Source organism: Lutjanus erythropterus, chromosome 7 (genome assembly GCF_056507025.1).
Source record: "Lutjanus erythropterus isolate fLutEry1 chromosome 7, fLutEry1.hap2, whole genome shotgun sequence".
Taxonomy (NCBI): Eukaryota; Metazoa; Chordata; class Actinopteri; order Lutjaniformes; family Lutjanidae; genus Lutjanus; species Lutjanus erythropterus.
In genome coordinates this window covers 20,105,916-20,129,799 of record NC_139323.1, presented here as the reverse complement: position 1 = coordinate 20,129,799, position 23,884 = coordinate 20,105,916, and the positions used below count along the sequence as shown (strand labels likewise).

The following is a 23,884-nucleotide window of genomic DNA, read 5'->3' as shown; positions in this document are numbered from 1 at the left end:
TTATCTGTGTGATAACAGTTTGGGGTCAATAACTTTCCTCACCTTTCGGTGTGTCTTCATTCAGCGGCTGAAAGGCCGGCATGTTGGGGTTCCATGTTCCTGTGATTACATAGGCCTTCCCATCAGAGCTCTTCCCCATCGACTCCTGTGAAGATATATATGTATGGTTTATGTGCCTGTAAACATGTTATTGATATAGTAATTTTTGTAAAATTATGCATCTGAATTATAAATGCAGGTAGATGTTTGTTTTTGAACAACTGAACTGGTACATAAATCAGTTTGCCAGATATCAACTGGGACAAATAAAACTTGATCAATAAAAAGTGGGTCACCTGCAGGTTGGTGAACTCTGGAAATGCTAATTTAGTTCCAACAAAAAAATTAAAAAGGCTGGTATCTTATTTGACAAGGCAAAGGTAGGTTCTGCTCACCATGTCTAGTAGGTGCATGTCACTGTTGCAGACTTTCTGCCCTGCACTCAGCAGCATCCCAAAACACCTAGAAGGAAGACAGAGAGGGTGTAATCACAAATCAATAATCACTAATTCCACTGCAGTGACAGTACGCATTCTGCAGGAGAGTGAGTCAAATTGGTTGAGAGAATAAGAAAATTTGGAAACAACTGACTGCACTATACAAATAAAAAATATTTTAGTTAGTTTAGTTGGCAACAAATTTTCTTTCAACCGAATAGTCAAATAATTATTTGACTAATCATTGCAGCTCTATCATAAATATTGTTTATGCTTTATAATCGATCAGGCATTTAACTGAAAGTCATGATAAATACATCATCTTGGCCAAAATTAAAATGATCTTAATAAGCTGTGCAGCTCAAAAGAATGTAACCCAACATGCTAAAGCCCATCCAGGGGGATAAAACACCCAGGTCCCCCTGCCACCGCAGAAGAAGACTTGAATAGGTCATGTTATGGACTGACTGTCACACAGAAAAGGGCAGCATAGACGCACAGGAAGTTAAAAAAAACAAGAGGATAGACAGGCAAACTATAGTGTTACTATAATGTATATCTAAGGTCTTCAAAGTCTTGGGTGGCTAAAAATGTCTGTTCCATCATCAATAAGTTAAGACACTCTCCATCAAATTTACAGTGAGGCTACATGGTTTATGTAGTTTCCAGTTCATCATACAGATCCAACATAATCACTTTGTATAAATCTATAATTCAGGCTTAGGTTGGAGGTGCCATCAAGTGGTCAGCATGGGAATCTCTCCATTTTAAAAATACATTACATAAGAATATATTTACAGTTAATCCAGGACAGCTCATGCTGACCTTGAAAGGTACAGGTCAAGTGTCTTACAATGTGACGTTTTAACAGGATTTGTAAGGGATCTAGGTTTTTTTTTCTTTGTCAAACAAAGGCATTATTCAGCTGCTGCTTATAATGTACTACATCCACATAACTCATGATGCAACCATGAAGACTGAGGCCATTGCAAAAATGAACATTAATAAAATCAAGTGTTGTCAAACACCTCAGAAAGGATGAGTTCATGGGCACAATAGGGGTTTCCAATGACACTAAAAATAAAGAAGAGGGCAGGTGTCTGTCTCTCTCTGATAACAATAGGAGGTGAGGGAGTGAAGAAGGAAAGGTGGAGTGATGAAGATGACCTAGTTCTTTAGTGCTGCCATGCTGCTAGAGCATGTTAACACATGAGAATGAGACATTGCAGGAAGTCAAAAGTGATTTAAGTACAGCAAGTTATTTTATTATGCTCTATTTGGGTGGCACTACTCATTTACTTTTTTTGTTGTTCTTATTGCTTTCCCTCTGAAATATTTTGATCACTGAGCCTGTACACTGTCCCTGTGAGAGCAAGCAGTCTGGTGCTTTCATCTGGAAAGTCATTGTATAATTTACCATAATGAACAAGGCTATAGATTTTGTATGCTGTGTGCATACGCAGCATGTTTACAGCAGTGTTTTTGAGCTCTACATCATTACCTCCTTTAGTTCAGCTCATTTGTCCTGGTGAGACAGCTGCTTTCCACGCTCTGGTGGTACAGCACCAAGAGTGTTGAAAAGGCAACCCTCTTTTCAAAATAAGTTAAGCCAATCATGTACAAAAAACAACCACAAAAAGCAGAAGGTTGGTGGAAGGAAGGACAGGAATATGTTGATATTTGATGGCTTGCAATTTCTAACTTTAGAAAGCCAAGTGCAAGATCAGTGATTTTCAAACAGGGGTCTGACATGTCAAAAGTTTTTAGATTACTTCATTTAAATTATCATGATATAAAAAAACGTCTTACTTATTTATTCATTTTACAAAAGGCTTCATTTTAGCCTGCATGTATTTCATGACTACTTTCCACAACAATTTTGGAGGCCTATCATATTCATGTTCCAGGCCAGGCCTGTTACTGCTCTAAGCTTAATCTCTCAGTTATTTTCTTGATTAATCAATTAGTTGTTTGGTCCATAAAATGTCAGAAAATGTTGAAAAATGTCAATCAGTGTTTCCCAAAGCCCAAGATGATGTCGTTAAATGTCTTCTTGTGCCCACAACCTCAAGATATGTAGTTTACTGTTATAAAGGAGAGAAGAAACCCGTTAAAAAGCTGAAGTCAGAGAATTGGGACTTTTGTTAAACTAATTACCAAATCAGTTATCAAAACAGCCAGTGATTAATTTAATAATTGATTCTTAATTGATAAATTATTAACTTGTAACTTCTACCCTATTTCAAATAATCAGAACATGCATTTTATTTTATGTATGCACTAGACAGTCAAACAGCCTCCAGATGTGTGTGTATCTTATGGATATTGTGTGGTGAAGTGGTGAAAACATTTTTCTAATATATTTCTCTTGTTTTGCTCTCCCACATAACTAAGTAGAGGAGTAAAAAAAAATATTAGTCAAATTATTCAAAGTGACATAAATGAGAATGTCCCTGGTATATTTTATATCTTGTAATGGGTCCTTGGCTGAGGAAAAAATTGAGAACCTCTGCAGTAGATGAGATGAAATCCCTCAGGAAAAGGAAGGGTGAAGAATAGATGCAGTAGAACACCTGAGTACAGACCCTGACTCCAACAAGGATGCCGCAGTGGAAAGTTACAAGGACCTTGTCATGCATCATCTTTTTTTTTTTCTTTACAGTTATCCTCACCTCTCAATGCCCAGCTCTTTGTTGCACATTTGTTGAACTGAAACCACAACCTTCTTCTGAACACCCTGTCGCAGCTTGAAGTAGAACTTATCTCTGTCTTTCGGCACTGAACTGTAGAGAGGAAGAAGGGTGGAGGGTTATTGAACATAATCTTACGGATGTGAGTGCATTTTGATTTTGTCTATTGTTGTAATATGTCATTATTGTTCTGTCTTAGTGCCAGTATATTTGCTAGCTCTTGTTTGAAAAAAGATTCATTATCTCAGCATGACTAACCCAGTTAAAGATAAAATACGGCCTGTCTTCCCTCAAGTCTTCTGAGTTTATTATGTATTATGGGGATCTGCTGTGCTTTCAGAGCAGCTATTGGACCATTTTATTTCAGGGGAGAACAGAAAATGAAAACCTATCTCTAAAGCACTCGATATACGATGGCTTGTGAAAATGGAAAAATTGTCTCACAGTGCCGATAAGCTCTATGCTCTTTACGGATGAACAATAACAGCCAGATAAAACAGTACTGAAGCAGCACATTAAAGCTTTACAACTACCAGCATATCTGTCATACCAACAGTCCTGAACAGATAAGAAACAAGCACAATATATGTTTGTGTGCAAGTGATTCACATGTATCACAGGGCTTTCAATAAAAAGTGGCATAATGGCACAACATTATCATACAATACAGCAGCACCATCATCCTTCATTTCATATACAATATAGAAAATATGACGGCACCACACTTTTTGTACATTTATCATTTATTTGAAGTGTGTGCATTTCTGCATGTGTGTGTATGTATGGACCAAGTACCTGTAGTTGCCCTTGCCATCATCTTCTTTGACCTCCAGTGAGACAGTGAAGGTGTAGAGGTCACTGTCGGGTGGACTGGACAGCGCCGTGTCCCTGATGTCTGCCGGCCGCGAAGAACGCCGAAAGGCCGTAGAGAAACTGTATAGGATACGACTGACCTAGATGGAAAAGGGGGAGGGGGGGGGGGGGGGACACAGAAGCTTTACAGAAACCAAGAGACAGAAGTAGGAAAGATTTGGTTGCATGATGCTTGCAATTAGTTGCTTTGGATAAAAGCATCATTAAATTAAAATATAAAGTAATGTAATTGAGAGGTTGGGAGGAGAAAAAAAAAATCTAAACAGAACAGACTGATTTACAAGCAAGAAGAAAAGCTAACATTGCGTGATGCACAAGAAATGAGCAAAAAATGAACAGAAATTGAAATAAATGGATAGTTATAAAGACAAGAATAGAATCAACTGGAGATTTGTGAGAATAGAAGACAGCAGCACCCTCAGCTGGTTTATCAGTGTCAGTACTTATGAATGAATTCACTTTATACAGGTACACACTGGTTATGGAGGTGCACTGTATTCATTACTGTTAGTGGATGGATGATCTTACACAGCCTGCTCTCCTGGTATGTCATGATGACATTAAATTATATCTGTATCAACACTGCTTACTTAACATGAGATGTTTTTAAAAGCAGGCATCATGTTTGTCTTATCTGGCAGAGACAGCAGTGTCTCCATTCTCTATCTGAATTTATTTAACAGGGATGATGCAACATGGTTAAAACACAGAGCAAAACACTAATGTGCTGCACACAGAGTTTATAGCTATTTGCTAATTTTCAGCTCTTGTCCCCAGCTGGTCTTTTACATGTACAGTGTAATTAAAATGTGCAGCTTTTAGTATCATTAAACCACTTTACAGCACAGATATGGAAACAAAATAAAATACACAGACACAATACATCTTGGTAATTTAGAGTACAATCAGCTAAAAATGGCTACAGCTTTGGTTTTCTTTTTGTCAGTACAAAACCTTTGTTGTAAAATATTTAATATGTGAAATTAATTTGATTTCAGTTGGTAATGTAGTGCTTCAGAGTTAACAGCACTTTTTGAAGAAAGCCGATTGTCCAAATTTAGATCTATGATGTGGTATTGTTGAAAGTACAGTTGAAATTCACAACGCCCCGAGTTACTGGCTTGTCTTTGAATATATCTGTGAAGGGGCTCTGGTGCTAGACTGTAGACGGCCTTTTGTATAAGTGCACAACATGAAGTCTTACACTTTATGTCACCGAACATCAAGTCAACAAGTGGGCTTCTGGTTCACGCAAAATAGATCAAGTGTGAAAACCACAATGAAGCTGCAGTCGTCAGGCGCAATACATGTATGCAACTCACAGCTTCCTTGATGTGACAGGAGAAGACGTGGATCTGAAAGTCCTCAGAGCTCCGGTAACTCTCTGTGAAGGAGAAACAGTCGCTTTCCACCGAACCCTCCCGTCCACGAGCGCAAAACAACACCTTGTAGATGGGAAAGGAGGCGATCTCTGTACCTGAGGCCTGATCCACAATCCTGGGGAGAGTCACTTTATTTTAAAATGTGAAAATGATGCACTGCTACAGAAAACATTATCTGATGAGGGAAGACAGTTCAGAGTCAGTGCCTAGCTCCGTGAAGAAAGAAAGAAGCAAGTTCACTGAGAAAGTACGTTGAAATTGTCACAATCTTGCACTGAATTTGGGAACAGGCATAAGCTATTGTAATGACTGACTATGCATTGTATAGTAATAGTATAGTTTGAGTTGCTGTCGGGGTAAGGAGGGGAGACACGAAAAAAGATGACATTCTGAGAAAAACTGCGAGTTTGTTCATACATTTAGTGGTTAATGAAGAAATAATTTTCCTGGGAAAAATCATGCCGTGGCAGAGAGAACCGCAGAGTGAAAGCGAAGCTTATAGAGAACCAATCTAAATGGGGATGGTGTCATTATTCTATAGCCATTATACTGCGCAATCAACATTTACTTCATAATGATAAATTGAAACAAAAAGCTTGTCCATTTCACTTTCAAATGAGCTCATCTTTTTTTGTCAATAATATATTTTAACCTTTATTACCAAGTTTTTTCTAACATATATCTAACATTTTGAAATGTTTGAGATGTTTTCATGATTTATACTTTATATGTGAAACTGGTATGAGATACTGTATATTACTTTAGGCTTAACCTGAGTACTGTATAGTAATGTTCTACCTCAATAAGTGTCATTAACCTTGTTATTCAACCAAGCTTCCATTCAGTCAAGAGGTAAAGCCTGCCATGTCCATGTCACTGGTGTCTAGCTGAGCAGAAATGTCAACATAGTAACAAAAAGCCAAGTGTCATTTCCCCTGGAATATCTAACATTTAATCCTTTCACTTCATGACTCAGAATGGTTAAAAAGTGTCTCTCGACTCATGAAATATCCACTTCTTCTATAAAGTCACTTCTTCTGTTGTGTAAGGTAATGGGGAACTTCACTAACACAAATATGAGTCATGATAATCTGGTCTTGACTGATCTCTTAGTCTGTATGTACAGCTGTTTTACCAAAACAGTAGTAGTGGCAGAGGTCAGGCTCAGAGTATTTCTAGAATAGAGATGTCCTGTGTTAACCTTTTTTAATCTGCCTCTGACACAGTTATCACTGGTTTCTGCAATGTCCACGCTAATTATACAGTATGATCTATGTCCTTCAGTTTCACAGCAAGTCCATCAATCCACTGTACTATCATACTCTCTGACTAGTAGTTCCTTTCCTGTCCTTCTGTAGTTTAAATGTGTTAATATCTTAACAAATGTATCTACTGTATCTATTTTAATAGATCCAGGTCTACAGAGACTCTATCTTAATGTGTGGCTGACCTGACAGAGCCTTCTGGTCCACAGGGGACGTGCAGGGTGATGGGGATGGGGATGGCGCTTTCAGCCCGCAGGGTGGCCATGGCCCTCTGTGCCTCTGCCTCGTTGCGGGGCGCTTTGACCCAGGTGCAGCCAAGGTAGGACAGCTTGTTGAACTGGACGCTGTCCTCCTCCAGCACTGTGGGGCTGGCTGGTGCTGGACATGCTTCTGTGGACAGACAGAAAGGTTGTTATATTGTTGTTTAAACATGTGCTTGGAAGTTTCTGTCATCATTCAAACCTACATGAACATCTACTTCTCTACTGTCAGTGAAAATTTAACCAAGATTATATAACAATTGTTTTATTAGCTGTTAATAATAACATATCCCATGACCCGGGCATGTCATAAAGCATCGTGTGAACATGACTTATCCAGGGTTTTCACACTCTGTGAGTGTGAGTCTAACAACACACCAGTGCATTTTAGAGGGGAGACAACTGAGAAGAAGTAAAGATAAGCAGAAGAGAGAGCCACGCAGGAAGTTGGGGTATCTTCTCTGAAATGACCTTTGACCTTGTACATTCACACTTTGCAAACAGGAAGCAGAACAATGAGAGCAGCAGCTGGACTTCCACTGCTGACTGGCTTTTATTCTTCACCACGTTTCAACCGTTTCCTCTAAGTTCACTCAGCAGTGGTGCACCGCAAAACACTGGCATCACTCAAGATATGAGAAATTAAGTAACTGCAAGCAAACAAATGAAGACACGTCGGTCTAATGTAAAACTTGCTGCCTTGAATTCTAAAAAGATTTTTTGGCCAGGTCATCTCTGCAGCACTACAGTCCCTCATCATAATGCTGTTTTATAATATTATTGTATTTATATTGCACTTGACCGTATTGCGATTAATTGTGTAGTCCTAATTCTTACTAAATTTAAAAACGCAGTCAGTTGAGCAGTTGAAAGTGAAAATATATTTTCCAGCTTTCTAACTTAAACCTGCTTTGTTTCCCTGCATGCATTAGCCAGACCTATTTTTAGAACAAACACTACCATATGCATTTTTAAAAGAAATAATCATCAAGTACAATACAATAGTTCTGACAGACCTTGATTTCTTGCTGTTCGTCGTGCTACAGACACCATTTTTAAAGATAATGCTGACTCCACTGTAGGTATGGAGAGAAAGAGATACAAGCATGCGCTTCCTTCCTCTTTGACACATGATATCACTCGCTGTTTCATTTCACCTGAAAGTGAGTAGCTTCACTGAAAGCTTGAGGGTCACACTCACATATATAATCCTCCACTTCACGCTTGTTTGCCTCCAGCAAACAGCCAAGTTGCAGTTTTACCAACGTCGGTCCAGACTCATATAATGCATGTAGTGAAGACTTTGAAGGAATTTAATAAAAAGTATGAACAGTAATTACTATACTGAGATGTATGATTCAAGAAACATGCTGCCCTCACTTCAAGACTATTTTTCACAAAGGAGTACAGAGGACTGATAGAGAGTTGAACATTATGATGTCACTACAAAGTTGACCTTTTAGATACAAAACGTCATCACTTCATTTCATCCCAACGTATATGAGTGTGAATGTTCGTCACAATTAACATAATAATTCTTGAGTTATAGCCAAAACATGTTAAGTGAGGTGACCGTGCAATCAAAGTGGACTTTGGTGCAAAGTTTGAAGAATTTCCCACAAGGGTATTGCCTTTCATGAGAATGATGACCTGAAAACATAACGTCTTGGCAGCAGCAACAACAGTGGCTAGAAGCATAATGTTTTCATCTTCTCTATCCAATTGGACTTAATTTCTCAGATCCAGAGCTTGACAGGTACCTTTGTTTCATGTTTGAAGAGCTGAAGCTGACAGGGTGTGTTTAAGTCACACTCAAGAGAAACACATTCGATGTTTGTGTAGTTGATACTAGATATCTTCAACTTTAACACCTGGACTGAACATGAAAGCAGAGGCCCGTGTAGGGCTGGAACCTGTACGCTGAACTAGAGGTGGATTTTTTTTTCAACTGATACCCATAACCGATAATTACCTGCTTCTCTTGGCTGATATGTAACATAACCAATAATTTCATGTTTTTGAATTTAAAAAAGAAGTTATAAGTTATGACCTGTAGCTTATGCGCAGTAGGTGGTACGACATAGTGAGCAAAGATGGATGATTTAATATCTGAACCAAACTGAACTGACATCATTATCAAATCAAAAACAAAGAACAGTTCTGCCTCTTCAGATAATTTATTTCTAGTAAAGTACCTGAAAAGAACTCACAAAGGTACTTTGGTATAGAGAATTTTGCCTAAGAATTCACATTCATCGTTTTGATATAATCTGACAAAATCGGATATTATTACAGCCAATATTCATCAGCTTTAGAATATTAAATAATAATATAAATTTTCCATTATCAGCCAATAATTTATTGGCCCTGATATTTATTGTGTATCTCTAATTGTACTGGTGATGTCTTGCACCTATTCACAGTATACCAACCGCTGTTAGGATGTTGTTTTTGCTGAGCTGCCTGGACAAACCTGTCCTTGCTGATACACGGAGCAGTTAAGCCAATGTCAGAGAGTTTAGACACCAGCCTTGCCTTAAAAACACTGCACTCTTGTTTGTAACATGACTCTTTAGTTTTGCCTGAGCTGATCCATGAAGTTTCTATTTGCTGTGAGTCACTGTCCCACATGATGAATGACAAGTGATCCAAACTCAGGAATATATGATAAACTACAAACTTTATACCTACTGCCACAGTGACACTGCTATGTCCTAAATTAAGTAGTTAAATGCCAGTAAAATGCAGGACCTGCAGTGTGTGCAGTGCCAAATAGTAAGGCTTACAATTAAATAATTTGCTTTTCTTTTAACTGGAAGGAGCATTTATGCACTAGGGACAACGTAGCTTCTATTTCTGTTATCATGCATGGTTGGGTGAATAAAAGAACAGCTGACAGAGGGTTTCAAACTGCCTGAAAGTACACACAATGACTGTACATAGACCAGACAAGTCCAGAGTCAATACCTGCAGGTCGAGGCTCAGGGACTTGGGTCTCTGAGTTGCTGTGCTTCTCCATCTTTTCCACACTGCTCTTCTCCACCTTTACTTCTTCATCATCATCCAACACTTCCTCCATAGCTTTCTCAAGCTGCTCATTCCCATTACAAGACATCTGAAGGAGAGAGGAAAAGAGGAACAAATTGTGGATGAGGGCTAGGAGAAACAAGGAGAGATAAAAAAAAAAAGACAAGCATTCATCAAGATGGATAAAGACAGCATCCTGGACTGAGTCAATGCTCTAATGCCCATCACATCGTTTTTATTTGCTGTTAACATCCTTTGTGTTGTAATTACACAACAAAACCACATGAAAACCAGGTACAAACACTTCCACTGATGATCTAATCAACTACAGACACAATTGGCTAAGATAACAACAAAGGCAGGTTACTAAATTTAGTAGGAGCCTGGTGGGAATCTGCTGTGTTTGACCTCACAAATGCAAAAACCAGCAGCCTTTAAGTGGCTTCATGTTGGATCATGCTGTGCTATCAGGGGGATGAATAGTACACATTTCACTGTTCAAATCAGGTGTAAAAGTCTGAGCACGTGTAGTTCTGACCTTGAGTCTTGGTTTGCCCCCAGATCCTTGCGGTGACCCGGCAGCACTGGTCTGTACCAGAACAAACTCCTCACTGGTGACAGTGGCCACGGACTCTGTAGAGCTGCTGACTTTTCCAAGTGAGGAGCTGTCATCCATGGCTGACTGGTTCACTCAGAGTCGGACGGGGAGACCAGGGTTAAAACTCTCCCCTTCCCTCTTCTGTCCACCCAGCACTGTAGGAGGGCAGCCTGCATGCACAACAAATGGGCTGCGTTAGATTATACAGGTGTTAAGTGTTTGCTTTGGAGACATTTATGTAACATATGTGGTGGCTGAACATCTTATTTGTGAAACTCAATTACAGAGTTAGTCATTGAGAGTGCTTTCTATACACAGAGTAGGCACATCTGTCTTAATAAACTAATAAAACAGGTTTCATTAGGTCCCAATTAAGGTACAATACGCAGCGTTGTCACTGTGCAAGGCAATGCGAAACTACAACACACCCAGTACTCGGACACAGCAAGGATATGCCAGACAGCTTCCTGGCTTTGTCGGCTACATTTTAGGGTAGTGAGTCCAGGCCAAAGCTATTCTAAGCAGCCTGTCATCAGTGAGTTAATGACACCAGCCCAGAAATGAGCACAATTTGTAAACCTAACCACAAATCTGCTGATGCACAATTCCTGGAATTGTTTTCAGTGCTTAGGGTGCGATTAGTGTCTTCCAGAGCACTCTGCCAGTGTGTCACAGTGTCTGACAGGCCCAAGCCGACAGCTGTCTTTTCTGAATGACACAATTTTCAACATGGAACATGCTTTAATACAGCAGCTAACTAAGCTGCCAATTATATTAGCGATCTGAGGCTGACTCTATGTGTTATGATTACTAGCACAGCACCAAAAGACAAGCACTGACAGAGTCTGCCTGCACATCTGTGTCAGCTCATTGTCTCTACATGTTACATCCTGCTGGCTGTTGGCACTTTGATGGGCTGGACTACACTAAAAACAAACATGTCGTCATGTTTGCTACCTGAAAACCTGGTTGAATCCTGGCTGTAAGTAAGCCAAGATAAGTAAATAAAACACAAATATAAGACAGAAAATTAACAAGTGATCCAGAACAATTGCGTGACATCTGGAAGACCTACTGCTTTCTGCTTTCACAAATTATATTTGCTCCTACATCACACGAATGGTATTTTTTCCTATTTACTGACAATTTATAGACTAGGGCTGCCCGATTTGGTAAAAAAGTCATATTGCAATTATTGTGACTGAATTTGCAATATGCAATACGATTAGTGGAAATGATCAATTCTGCATTGCAATTTTCATGTTAATTGAAAAAAAAATTAAAATCGTGATGATGTGATATTTATTGAGGTCTGTGCCAAACAAACATGTTTTCTTTCATCTGGAGAATGATATTTTTAGACCAGGTCATCTACGCAGCACTACATTGCCTCATCATAATTCTGTTTTCTCATACATTTTTCCTTTTTCAAAAACATTGTGATTTGGTTGTGGTTGTGCGATTTGGATATTGCACTTGGCCATATTGCGATTTTGTTGTAATTATGATTAACTGTGCAGCCCTATTCTAGACCAAATGATTAATTGATTTATTGTGAAAATGAACAGTGGATTAATCTACAGGCTGATTAAAATAATTATTACCTGCAACCTTATGTATCCATAGTGCACTAACTACATTCCACATCTTTTATTGATGTACTTTAACTAATTCACTTTTTTTAAATGTAATAATACTACCACTAATAATAATAGTAGTAATAATAAAAATGTCATGTCAAAAAGATTTCAGATTTTCGGGACAGATTTACATTCATTTTCCAAATACTTTTCCCAATTGGGGGAAACACACAGTTAAGCAAATACACACAGTTAAAAAAAAATGCATGAAACGGGCATTCACTCACAGACAGTGACATGATTACATGCATACAAAAGGCATTCATTCACATTTAACTCTGACAAATTATATTCATACCCATATGTGTACACGCACGCAGACATACATGAGGAGAGCAACAGGGTCATGTGCTCCAATCACACTTATTGAATTACACAGAGCAGCGTGAAGCAGAAAAGCTTTTACCGATTCACTTACAAAGGAGGCTGCCATGGGAAGGAACCCAGAGAGCGGTAACAGGGCATGTTGGGAAATTATTATGTTTGGATTTCATGTCTCTTTGTCTGAATTCAGACTGTGTCTGAAGTATTTGGTAAACACACTCAAGCCTTACTGAACCAGTTATTAATTATAATTACTTAATGTTGACTGCACAAGTACAGAACATCACATAATCTCCCTCCAACAACCACAAACAGATTAGTACAGAAAGGCAATATGTAACATAGCATTTTGTGTCAGAAAAAGGTCAACTAACAGCTATCAGCTACATTTGAAAAAGTTCATCTTTTACCAACAAGCAAAAACAAAAAGCAAACATGTCAAAACAAAATGTGGTAGGTCCCTCTGACTAATTCATCCTTTAAAGACTAATTTGTCTGGCATGCATCTATTGCCATGTGTTCATTTTAAACCTGGTTAGATCATAAATACAACAGTATTTATCCAGATTACACTGTTATAACCTCTCTCACTCTTGCTTCCTATGTGTGACTGGACAGTCACTTCCTCTCTGAATGTAACTGAAACTACAGCCACAGCAGCAAATTTGCACCCAGTCATTACCAGCCCGCTGCTCCAGTACAATCCCAGTTGGCACCCTTGCTACCCAACCACTGCCTGTATGGAAATTGTGAGTGGCCAGTGGTGTAGACAGGCTGAACTACACCCACAGGCACCGGGCTAACCAGACACATCACATCCGTGAGGGTGTGAGGGTGTGTGCGCGTGTTTGTGTGTTTTAATCAGTTGACTTGGTGTGCTGTTCTGTTACAGATTCAACAGTGAATACAGTAATCCCTGTTATGAGAATCTGGGCAGTAAACTTCTCTGGCATGGACAACAAGAAAGTTAACTGGAACAACCCAAATCGTCAATATCACATTGCATTTGATGCCATTTTTACACAAGACCCTTTGTGCAAGATGCATTAGTGAAAAATGTATGACACTTCATAGGGGGGTTGGGTGATAAGGCTAGCCTTTTGACCACTGATTCTTCAGTTGGTGATAGCCAATGTATTTGATGTCTTTGATGAAAGATATCTCTTTTTGGTTGAAGGTAATGATGGCTACATGTCTGACTTTTGCCTCAATCTATCTCTGTCTGCTTTATGAACCTGCTGACCTTTTGTGAGGAGAACAGATAAGGCTGCCTGCAGGGCTAAACAATAAAGTTTGCCCACTTGCCGAAGGCAAGTAAAATGCTACACTAGGTAAATAAATTGGCAAAAGTGGAAAAGGGAATTAAACTATAGTATTTTGATAATCTATAAATCGTTAAAGTAATTTTTCATACAAAAATGCCAGAAAATGCCTTTCAAATACGGGGATTTCACACTTTTCTCAGTTTACTGAATATGTTTCAGTTTTAGACAGAGAAAACGAGACAACTGACAACATTTAAAGACATCACCTTGGACTTGGGATGGACTTTACAATCATCTGACATTTTATAGACATTGCAGCCCTAGATTAAACATGGCAATTAACTTTAGACTTTGTTAATTCATAACTGCTAATCAATAACACAGTTTGAACAGTGGCAAGCAAAAATCAGCTCTGGGCAAGAAGATTTCCAACCAGAAAAAAAATAAAAAACAATATTGAACCCTGCACCCTGACCTGCATCTGTCCCGTCTCTCATTCACTGAAGGATTATGGGGCATAAGGACACTGAACAGACCAGTCGTGACAGCATGGAAAACCTGCTCAATGGGTAAACAACAATTAATTAGGGTTAGGCTAGTTCTGATTTAGAGCTGCAACTAATGATTATTATGATTGATTATTTTCATTGTTAATTAATCAATTGACTAATCAATTACTTGTTGCAGCTCTAGTCTGAGTTAAATCAGTCTTTAATTAATCTTTAAAAGACCAGAGTAGAATTTAGTGACATATACTAGTGAGGTTATAGATTACAACCAACTGAACACCCCTTGTCTCACCCTCCCCTTGACCGTGAAACTTGCCACAAATGTGACTGTCTCCCTTTAGAGTCAGTGGGCTACTGGAGAAACATGGTGGTTCATCACGCTAGACTTCATGGAAGGGGATGTTCTCCTGTAGTCCAAGGTACATACATGAGGGGGACCCAAGTACGCATAATTACTATATTTTCAATTGTGGGGTCCTTGGTTGAGAAAATATTGGGAACCTCTGGTCTAAGGTAATGAAAAAAAAACAGTTATTTTCAGGTGATTATACACTAATGAAAAAATAATAGGCCTAATAAATATCATATTGCATTTCTGTCATATTGTTTAAATATATCCCCCAAAATCTTACACATTTAAGACAGAATCAACTACAAAAGTTTATGCACTTTTTGTTCTGTTTTCAGATTTTGTCCCTGCTGCACCAGCGTGTCTCTGAATACGAGGCAACCAGATCACAGTTTACTAAACACACTAATTACTGGCAATCTGTTACAATGGTGTCTTTGATGTCTGGATGGGTGAGTATACTGGGATTAGGTTGCGACATTAGCACTGTCACGGTTGACAGTTAATTTCCCTGTACGCCTTAATGTTCCTGTCCTTCTGTGCAAAAGCATTCATTACCCATCATGTTACAAGTAACCTCAGCCAGTCACAGCGTGTGAAAAAGTCAGAGCCAGGTGATTCTCCAGTCCACAATGAGACTTCTATGTGAGCACAACAGTGCTTTCTAGTGACACTGCACATCAATCATCGGATCACTTCTCGTTAGGTCTGATGCTAAAGCCATCTGAGTTATTTTCATAGTCAAATACATATTCACCAATACATAATCACCTGTTTTGTCTCTTCGTGGTGCAGTAGATTCAAATGTATGACTCCCACTATGAATGAAGTACACTGTTTCAACCTGAAGTAAACTGTTGTGACAACCTACCCATTGTACAGCAAAGCAACACAACACCACATGCAAGACTATGAGTACACTAGACAGTTCTGTAAAGCTACCGAATCAATGTGAAATACAAACTAAGTAATTCCTGATATACTGGTTAGTTTTCTGACTGGTTATGTAATGCTACCTCATGACAAAACATCAAGACACACAACAAAAGGCCACTTTGGTTTAGTGCCGATTCTAAAGCCTGGCCTACATCAGACACCTGTTTATTCATGTTCGTTCTACTGGCAGTCAGCCTTGAACACAGAGGCTCTATAGTTGGCAAATTATTCTTATTATTCTTATTATTAATTATTAATTCTCGATGTCAGTCTACACAGTCATGCCATAATACATCAGCTTAGAGATGCAATAAACTCATTAATCATTAGTCATAAGTTTGTAAAAATGCATTACGGTGAATATTTTCTGGTTTCTTTACTACTCTGTGACAGTAAACTGAATATTTTTGACATCATTTTAATCACTTAATAATAATCAACTGATTAATCAACTATGAAAATAATCATTATAATAATTAGTCGTGGACTAAACAAGACATCTCAGGACATCACATTGAGCTTTGGGAAACAGTTAACATATTTCAACATTTTCTAACATTGTGTGGGCCTAACAATTTCTGGATTATCAAGGAAATGAGAATAACTGATACAGAAATTAGGGTTAGTGAATAATTGTTACCTGCAGCCATAAAGTCATCCACGAACAGTGTCTGACTGAATATTTTAGTCAGACACTGTTCATTCCAAGGTCAAGAACTGTGAGATTTCTTATTAATATCACCAGGCCATGCTGCTTAAGTTACAGTTTATGAAGTATAAGTCTCTCCTTCGTGCTGACAGCACAGACACACAGTGTAGTGATGATCTCATCCAGAATAAATCCTGGATCTGATCCATAGACAGTGGGAAATATGCTGTGACACCATGACAGCAGCTGCAGTGAGGTTGCTGAGGTATGTGGGTACATTTTTATATTACACAGCTGTAAACCCTCTAGTCATAATACACTCATATGGGTCAAACAAAAGCTCTATGAGCACATTTTGAATTAGACACTAATGCTGTGTAAATAGTTCAGTTTTAACAAGTCACCTGATGGTTTCATTAATTCAGATGTTGAGGAAACGGCTAATGCCTTAGTAGTTCAAAACGCAATTAAACACTGTTTTATTTTGTGTTGGGGTGCATTTCCACATGAATTACTGCAGTAGCTGTCATTGCAGCTCATACTGGTGTCTGCAGGCCTGGATGGAGAACATAACAGTCTCTCACATCATCAGCAGCAGGCTAGCTAATTATAGCAGCTATTCTCTTTACACTGCTGTTTAATAGGCATTTAGTAGGACAAATAAAACTGGCATGGTATTCTGTCTGAAATTACTTTCTGAGTGGTCATGCACACATAAACAGCATACTTGTATTTCGGACAGACTCCTCTCACAGCGGCTAGCTAATGCAAACATATAGACAGGGAAGGCGAAATTAGCTAGCGGCAAGCAAACTTATCCGTACAGTCACCACAGTCTTTTCCTCACCGCGGTAATAACAACACGGGCTTGTCACAAGCAGACCTGTAGACAAGGAGCTAGCTGTCAGGACAGGTGAATGCAGGCTAAACAGGAAGTAACGTTACCAGTGTGTGCCAGGCTACAGCTGCCAGCTAAAGCTAAGGTTAGCTAACGCTAACCAGCTCGAAGTCCAAAACAGTTGGACCACTATCTGGAGGAGCGACCTCACTCAGCAACACCCCACCCGGCTCTGGAGGAAAATGTCGGCAAAGAAGAAGGAACAGAACGTTTCTCTTCCCATTGCATGTAAGCGTGACACTAAAATGCACACAGGTGTTTACAAAAGAGCTGTCAACTTACTTGTTTGGAGCGTTATGGAGTTGCTGCTTGCTAGCTGTCAGAATCAGAAGAGTTGCAGCGAAGATCGTATATGTTTAAGAAGATGAATCACTCGGGAGTTTAGCGACACGCCTTCCGGTTTGGAATGTGAGCGAAATCTTACGCATGCGTGCTACTCCTGCAGATTGTCTAGCTCACAAAATTTAATCCACTGGGCAATTATTTCTGTTTGAGAATTTGGATCTTATCACCTTAGGGATGCAATGCAAATGCACACAATTGATTTTTTACCTTTATAAAAATTTGTATTATTACAGAAGAGTGTTAGTGCCTGTGTTTTATTATATTTGCTACAAGGTTTACAGGTGTACATCAGCAAATAAACTATGTCAATCATATGACATACTGGTATACTTAGGCCGTGGAGAAGCCACAAACAATACATCAGAAAATAATAATACAGATTAAAGTTAATTTTTTTCCCTTCTCTTAATAAAATCATAACTTTTTAATATTTAATCAGTCCTGCTAATATGACTACATACCTCTGCACTTTTGATTGCCTCAGGTCTTTTTACCCCATGGGGGAAAAAAACAAAAAAACTATTTTTTTCTATTCCTGACACTAATAGTGGAAGTTCTACTTCATGCAATGCAAAATAGATCTGTCTTCTCTCATTTTTCCCCTTATGCCTGGCTGTAATACTCCGTCCTATACTATTATGCATTTAAGTAAAGCTTGCTTGGGAACATAGCCTACTTTTCCATAAGATAGATTCATTTCAGTGTCCCTCCTTTCTTGTTGGATGATTACATTGTGAAAATAGGCCTGTCAAAATTTATGAAAACCTATGGAGTCTTATGTCTTACTGATAAGAAGGTTCTGTAAGGAAAAATACACTCAATGAATGCTTTGTTTTGAAATTTGATTAAGCATGTGATGGTGGTTAGTCTCATGACAATCATTAGCTGGAGATCAAAGTTCATGCTGCCTTCAGACCTCATGAATGTATTTTAAATCAAATAGGAATAGTGTGTGTGTGAGTGTGTAGTTTCGTCAATCATCACACAAGGAGCCATTTCAAGCAGTTACAAATCTTTAATTGTCAAAAGTTAACACTGTCAAATATTATTGTTTCTGTATTCGTCATGTACGATATCTGTTTTACCGACATTTCTAAAAAGCTTTTTTTCATGTTTCCAAAGATAACTAGTTAAGTAAGTAGTAAAATATATAGTTAATACAATACCTAAATAAATGGATGATGACAATGAATCCTTGTTTGTGGTAGTGGACAACAATATGGAGAAACACTGGTTTTATTTCACTGAATCCAGACTTTTTTTGGACAGATTTCACCAGTTTTCCAGAAATCAAACCTGTTAGCCTGGAGTGATGAACCTTCATTTTGCCAGTCCTCTGTACATTTATTTGCCCTTTTGCAGTACGTTAATCCAGAGAAAATGCACATTTCTGTTGTAAAATGATCTTGAGAGGTTGTAGAGTGTAAGGACGCTGCAGCAGGCATCTGTTTGACCTTAATGACAAAGTAATTGATAAATAAATGAAGTAGCTGCTGATCAATGGATTCTAATTGACCATTCCTAAGTCCAACCCCTTTTTGTGGAACCTTGGTCAACTTTCTCCTTTCCTGTTTCTTGTACTTCAATATGCTTCTGCTAGGCTCGTCTACTGAAAAACAAAAAACAAAAAACAGAAGACTAGCTAACTTGCTAATCTTCATGAATTGTTAGGTAGTTAATTATATCTGATAGCTAATGTTAGAAAACATAAGCTAACTAGCCAGCTAATCTACATCAATGATTAGCTATCTATTTACATCTGATAGCTAAGGTTAGGAAAATGCTTGCTAACTAGCTAGCTAATCTACATCAATTGTTAACTATTTAGCTAGCGTTTTGCTAAAATTAGCAAGCTTAAGATCTGACTAACCTATACATATACATATGCAGATGTGCCTAACAGACTAGCACGTAACATATCGGGGAAAAAGGCCATATTACAGAAACTTTTTATCTTTAATGGTATTGTAATGTACAAGGTTTTGGTAATATCTGTAAAGAAATTCAAAGATGACCTTTTTGGAAAATGTACAACAATGCTAACTTGGGAGATATATCCTAAAATAGAGTGGGCTATAAAGCAGAGACAGTCTCCACCATATCCAGCTTCCATTGTGTAAAAACAATAAAAAAGCAACAATACAGATTAAACAAGTTAGCTAACACAACCATTAGTTACTGTAACTTAATGCTACTATACGCTACTGTTAGCAAACATTACCGCTAGCTTAGTTAGTAAGCTACTACAACAGGTGGAAAAGTGAAAATTAGGGCAGCTTAACAGTTATTCTAAAGTTAGTAGTTTATTTATGGTTAGGATGCTTGTGTAATACACTTTCTGTTACATTTTCATATTTTAAATTGGAATAGGAACAGTGACTTAGGAACTGTTCATTTGTAATGGCCTCTGCCATTTATTTGCCATCCGTTCATCTTAAAGTTAGGAAGCTTCTGTAACATGACCCAGGAAAGCAGGAAGTTGAACAACGTTGTATCAAGCTTGCTCAAATGGTACTGGTGCACAGAGCAAATGTGGGTGGGACTTAGGAGGGGGTCAATTATGTAATTTGCACTTCTGAAAAGAGAGTGGGAAGTACATTTTTGATTGCTTAACACTAGGCCTGTCCAAAAATCTTAAATTATCCAACATTATCACAACACGTTTCTTGCATTGCTTGTTTGGCCTCATTGAATCCTGTCTTACACATAAATATAAAGACAAATATCACTGGAAATATTATTGTGAATGGCAAGCAATGCTGGGTAAGTGTAATGTAGAAAATGGGGCACTGTGAAACAGTTTTCAATCACATAAATGTGTATTCTGACTTCCTCACAATATGACAAAAAAAACTTGACATGGTTATTTGCATTTTAAAGATTCAACATGAGAGTATTACAGGAGTATAGGAGGAGTGTGTAGACAAAATAGCACAAACTAGTAAATCACACTCCCTCATTCAAAATACATCATGTTCAAATCCCAGGGTGCATCTCTCTACTGCATGTCAAGAACAAAACAGGGTCAAGAGACACATTCATTGCTTTCTGGTTATTATTTACATATCAAACTTTTTGCATCACTGTCACAGAGAAATTCACTCTTTCATTTATTTCAGGTTCACCACTGTTGTGTTCAAGGGCTCAGGCGTCCTGGCTCATTCACAGGTTTACACCTTACCAGAGAAAGTGGGGGTTCGGTGTGGATCTGGCAACCCAAGAGGGTTCAAACGGCTGTATCCATGACGGAGTTTTAAATGCTTGCATGTCTATCTATATTTGCAGCCTTGTAATATCTCACTGGGTTTGCACCGTGATATAGACCAATAGAATTAAACTGCTAAAAGGAGATGACCAGAGATGAAGAGCTGCAGCCGGACAGCTTGCATAGACAAAGCTCCAGTCGTCCATTCACCTCCACATTTCCCGTAGCTCAAGCATGCTTCCAGAGATCCAGAAAACTGCAGGGAGGATGTTGACTTCTTCTTTTGCCCCCTTTTTTTTTTAAATATCTCCATCCTCCTTCATATTCATGACGTCATCATACTCCTTGTTTTTTGTTCTTTTCTGTAGTCATTTGGAAGATGTGTAGCAAGAGAAAATGATAAAGTACCTAAGATAGCCCTCAGTCAGTAAAGACACAGTAACAGTCAACAAACAGTTTACAAGTTTACACCCATACTCTTCATGTGGGAGGATAAAGGGACAAGAAACCTCACAGCTACAGTTTTATCTACCAGTCAGTTACAGAATTACTATCTCAGTGAACATGAAAACAGAAAATTTAAGGGTATAAAGTGAGGGACTAGGTTTGAAAGTGATCCCACCTTGTCGCACACTTGAGTCTTGAGCAGTTCGCTTAGATAATACTCAATTAAATCCTCCAAGACCCTAAATAAATGTGATAATGTAACCTTCACAACTAGCAGGTCCTCAATGGCAGCTGCAGTAGGTGGTCTTGTTAGTGGTGGTGGTGCTGGTGTGTGTGTGTGTGTGTGTGTGTGTGTGTGTAAGTGAAGAGAGGAGGGTCTCTCTGTGTGTATGGGGGGTGTTGGGAGGGTTTTTTTAGGGTGGTCACACCTCGGTGCTGATGGCTCGGGTGTTGGTGTAGAAATCAGGAGGCCGGCCTCGCAGGGTCTCCCTCAGCAGGGAGCCTCGGACGGCGGGCAGCGGCATCGCCAGCGCCTGGTTCTCATAGTGTGTGGGCATGTAGGTGATGCGCTCGCCACCGTTGCGCATCTCATCGGTGGTGCGGATGTAGAAGGGTGAGTCATAGGGCGAGCAGGTGGGGCAGTAACTGCGTTGCCCCCCTGTGGGTTTGCCGGGGTCGGAGGATCCGGGCGGCTCTGGCGGCGACATGGACAGTGGGTTGATAATCGACCCGTCCAGGCCGGAGACACTGCAGGCGTTGCAGGCGAAGTGTTGCTGAGAGATGGAGGCGCTGTCAGACCCATTATTCTTACAGCAGTAGTACTACAGAGGGAGAGAAGTCCAGTACATGTAAAACAAAAGGCCGTCACACAGAGATCAGCCTTCTCTGTTACTAACAGCTTAATCTCATCATATAAAACTGGCATATCTGTGCATCCTTCCTGGTTTTACAACAGTGAGTTCCTTATTTTGTGATTTATCGTATGTCCTTCTAAACAAAGGGAGAAATCTGCAACCATTTCTACAACATTGCAAAACAAGCTGCACTGAGAACTTGTAGATTTGTTTTTCCCTCACAGGCAGTTTTTCTTGTTGAAAAATGTATTCAAGGCTAAAAACAGTTTTTCTCAATTGCTTTGGCTCAATTTATAATGACATAACATTCTCTAAACTGTAAGTGCAAAGAGTTTCATGGGACATCCCACTATTGCATGTCTACAAAAGGTAGAAACTCACCCAAATCATGTCATTTATATTTTACAGTAAAACGGAGTTACAGTTTTCCTTGTTTGCTTTGGGTCAGTGTTTTTTTTCTAAACATTAAGGGTAAATCTTTGAACAATTAGTTTGTTGTTCACATCACATTGGAATTTCTCATTCATTCAAATAAAGTATGCATGTCACAACTTCTAAACTTTCTTTGTTTGAGCCATCTCATGTAGAATGACCCATTCAATTATCAAAATCTGACAGACATATATGTTCCATAAATATCTATGTCATGATTTGTGATGTCTGCTAAACTGGTAAATGAGCTGCAGAGTGACAGTAATGAACTAGGAATCACATGAATGTCATTATGTGGAAAATGAATGTGAACTTTGTGTTCACAGTACACAATGCTACAAATAAATAAATGTACTGTACAATGTACATACAAATGTGCATAACATCTCAGTGTTGTCCAGCACAGACTTTCCCCAGTAAACTCTTACCTACTGTTGAAATCTGAATCTCAAAAGCTCACTGAGATACAGGAAATTGTTTAAACAGTCCAAATTACAACTGTGAACTACATTTTTATTTACCGAATAGTCAAAATACATTTTCAAATGGAATAAACTCCATTTCTTGCTGCCAGAATTATCTGATTATTTATATATATATATATATTGATGTATTACTGTTCTTCTCTAGCTGACATTCTTCTGTATAATCATACGATAATACAATGTGGCAGAGGGATTAATATTGGAGTGGGATTTTTCCTAAACATTTTGACACACGCACGCACACACACACACACACACACACACACACACACACACACACACACACACACACACACACAAACAAACAAACAAAGAGGCGTACCTGGAGTCTACAGTAACAGAGCACAGCTATGATACACAGAAGTATCACTGTGGCCAGTATTCCTCCGGTTATGACAACAGTTCCAGCTGTCATCCGACCAGCTCTCCATCAAACTCTGACACATGCACAGGAAATGACATCATTAACAAGTTTAATGAAACCACACAAAGGTCAGTCTCACAGTAAACAAAGAGGCAATGTGGTAATGCAGCAAACTCAAAAGGTCATTGTGTAATTATGTGGAGAAAATTAGGTAGAGAACAAGCATAGTGTAAATTATTTATACATAATAATACAAGAATGCATTATGAGAGTTAGTACAGCTTAAATATGAAACAAATCACTGAAGAGCAACTCAAATTTCTGAGACTGAAATGACCACATTATGTTTATCTGAACTTGTATGAATAAAAATTGATGGGATACTTTATTTTGAAGATGTCATATCAAGAATTTAACCTAATGTAACTGAAAAATGTAATGCAAATTTATTTGTAAAGTTGATTAAGTCTGGCTGTGATTGTTGCTTTACTCACGTTCTGCAAAGTTGCTTAACACCTGAAAACAGAGAAATAACAGAGGTAGTTACATAGATAGATAGATAGATAGATAGATAGATAGATAGATAGATAGATAGATAGATAGATAGATAG

General features: G+C 38.6%; 2 protein-coding genes across 3 annotated transcripts in view; both read right to left on the bottom strand.

The window, feature by feature from the left end:
* Positions 1–17,539, bottom strand: part of rabgap1l (RAB GTPase activating protein 1-like) — a 162,980-nt gene extending 145,441 nt beyond the window's left edge. For both annotated transcript variants that reach the window (XM_084723124.1, XM_084723125.1), the window contains exons 1-9: positions 17,424–17,539; positions 10,512–10,741; positions 9,914–10,061; positions 6,872–7,076; positions 5,362–5,536; positions 3,962–4,119; positions 3,149–3,259; positions 435–501; positions 43–145 (exon numbers count right to left, since the gene is read on the bottom strand). In XM_084723124.1, the coding sequence (XP_084579250.1) occupies positions 43–145; positions 435–501; positions 3,149–3,259; positions 3,962–4,119; positions 5,362–5,536; positions 6,872–7,076; positions 9,914–10,061; positions 10,512–10,649 (1,105 nt within the window). In that variant the 5' untranslated portion in view covers positions 10,650–10,741; positions 17,424–17,539. The remainder of the gene's footprint in view (positions 1–42; positions 146–434; positions 502–3,148; positions 3,260–3,961; positions 4,120–5,361; positions 5,537–6,871; positions 7,077–9,913; positions 10,062–10,511; positions 10,742–17,423) is intronic.
* Positions 17,540–20,153: 2,614 nt separating this feature from the next.
* The window catches only part of LOC146323948 (protein FAM163A-like), a 35,384-nt gene continuing 31,653 nt past the window's right edge, over positions 20,154–23,884 (bottom strand). The window contains exons 3-5 of the mRNA XM_084722222.1: positions 23,768–23,789; positions 23,232–23,346; positions 20,154–21,959 (exon numbers count right to left, since the gene is read on the bottom strand). Coding sequence (XP_084578348.1) covers positions 21,561–21,959; positions 23,232–23,324 — 492 coding nt within the window. The 5' untranslated portion in view covers positions 23,325–23,346; positions 23,768–23,789 and the 3' untranslated portion in view covers positions 20,154–21,560. The remainder of the gene's footprint in view (positions 21,960–23,231; positions 23,347–23,767; positions 23,790–23,884) is intronic.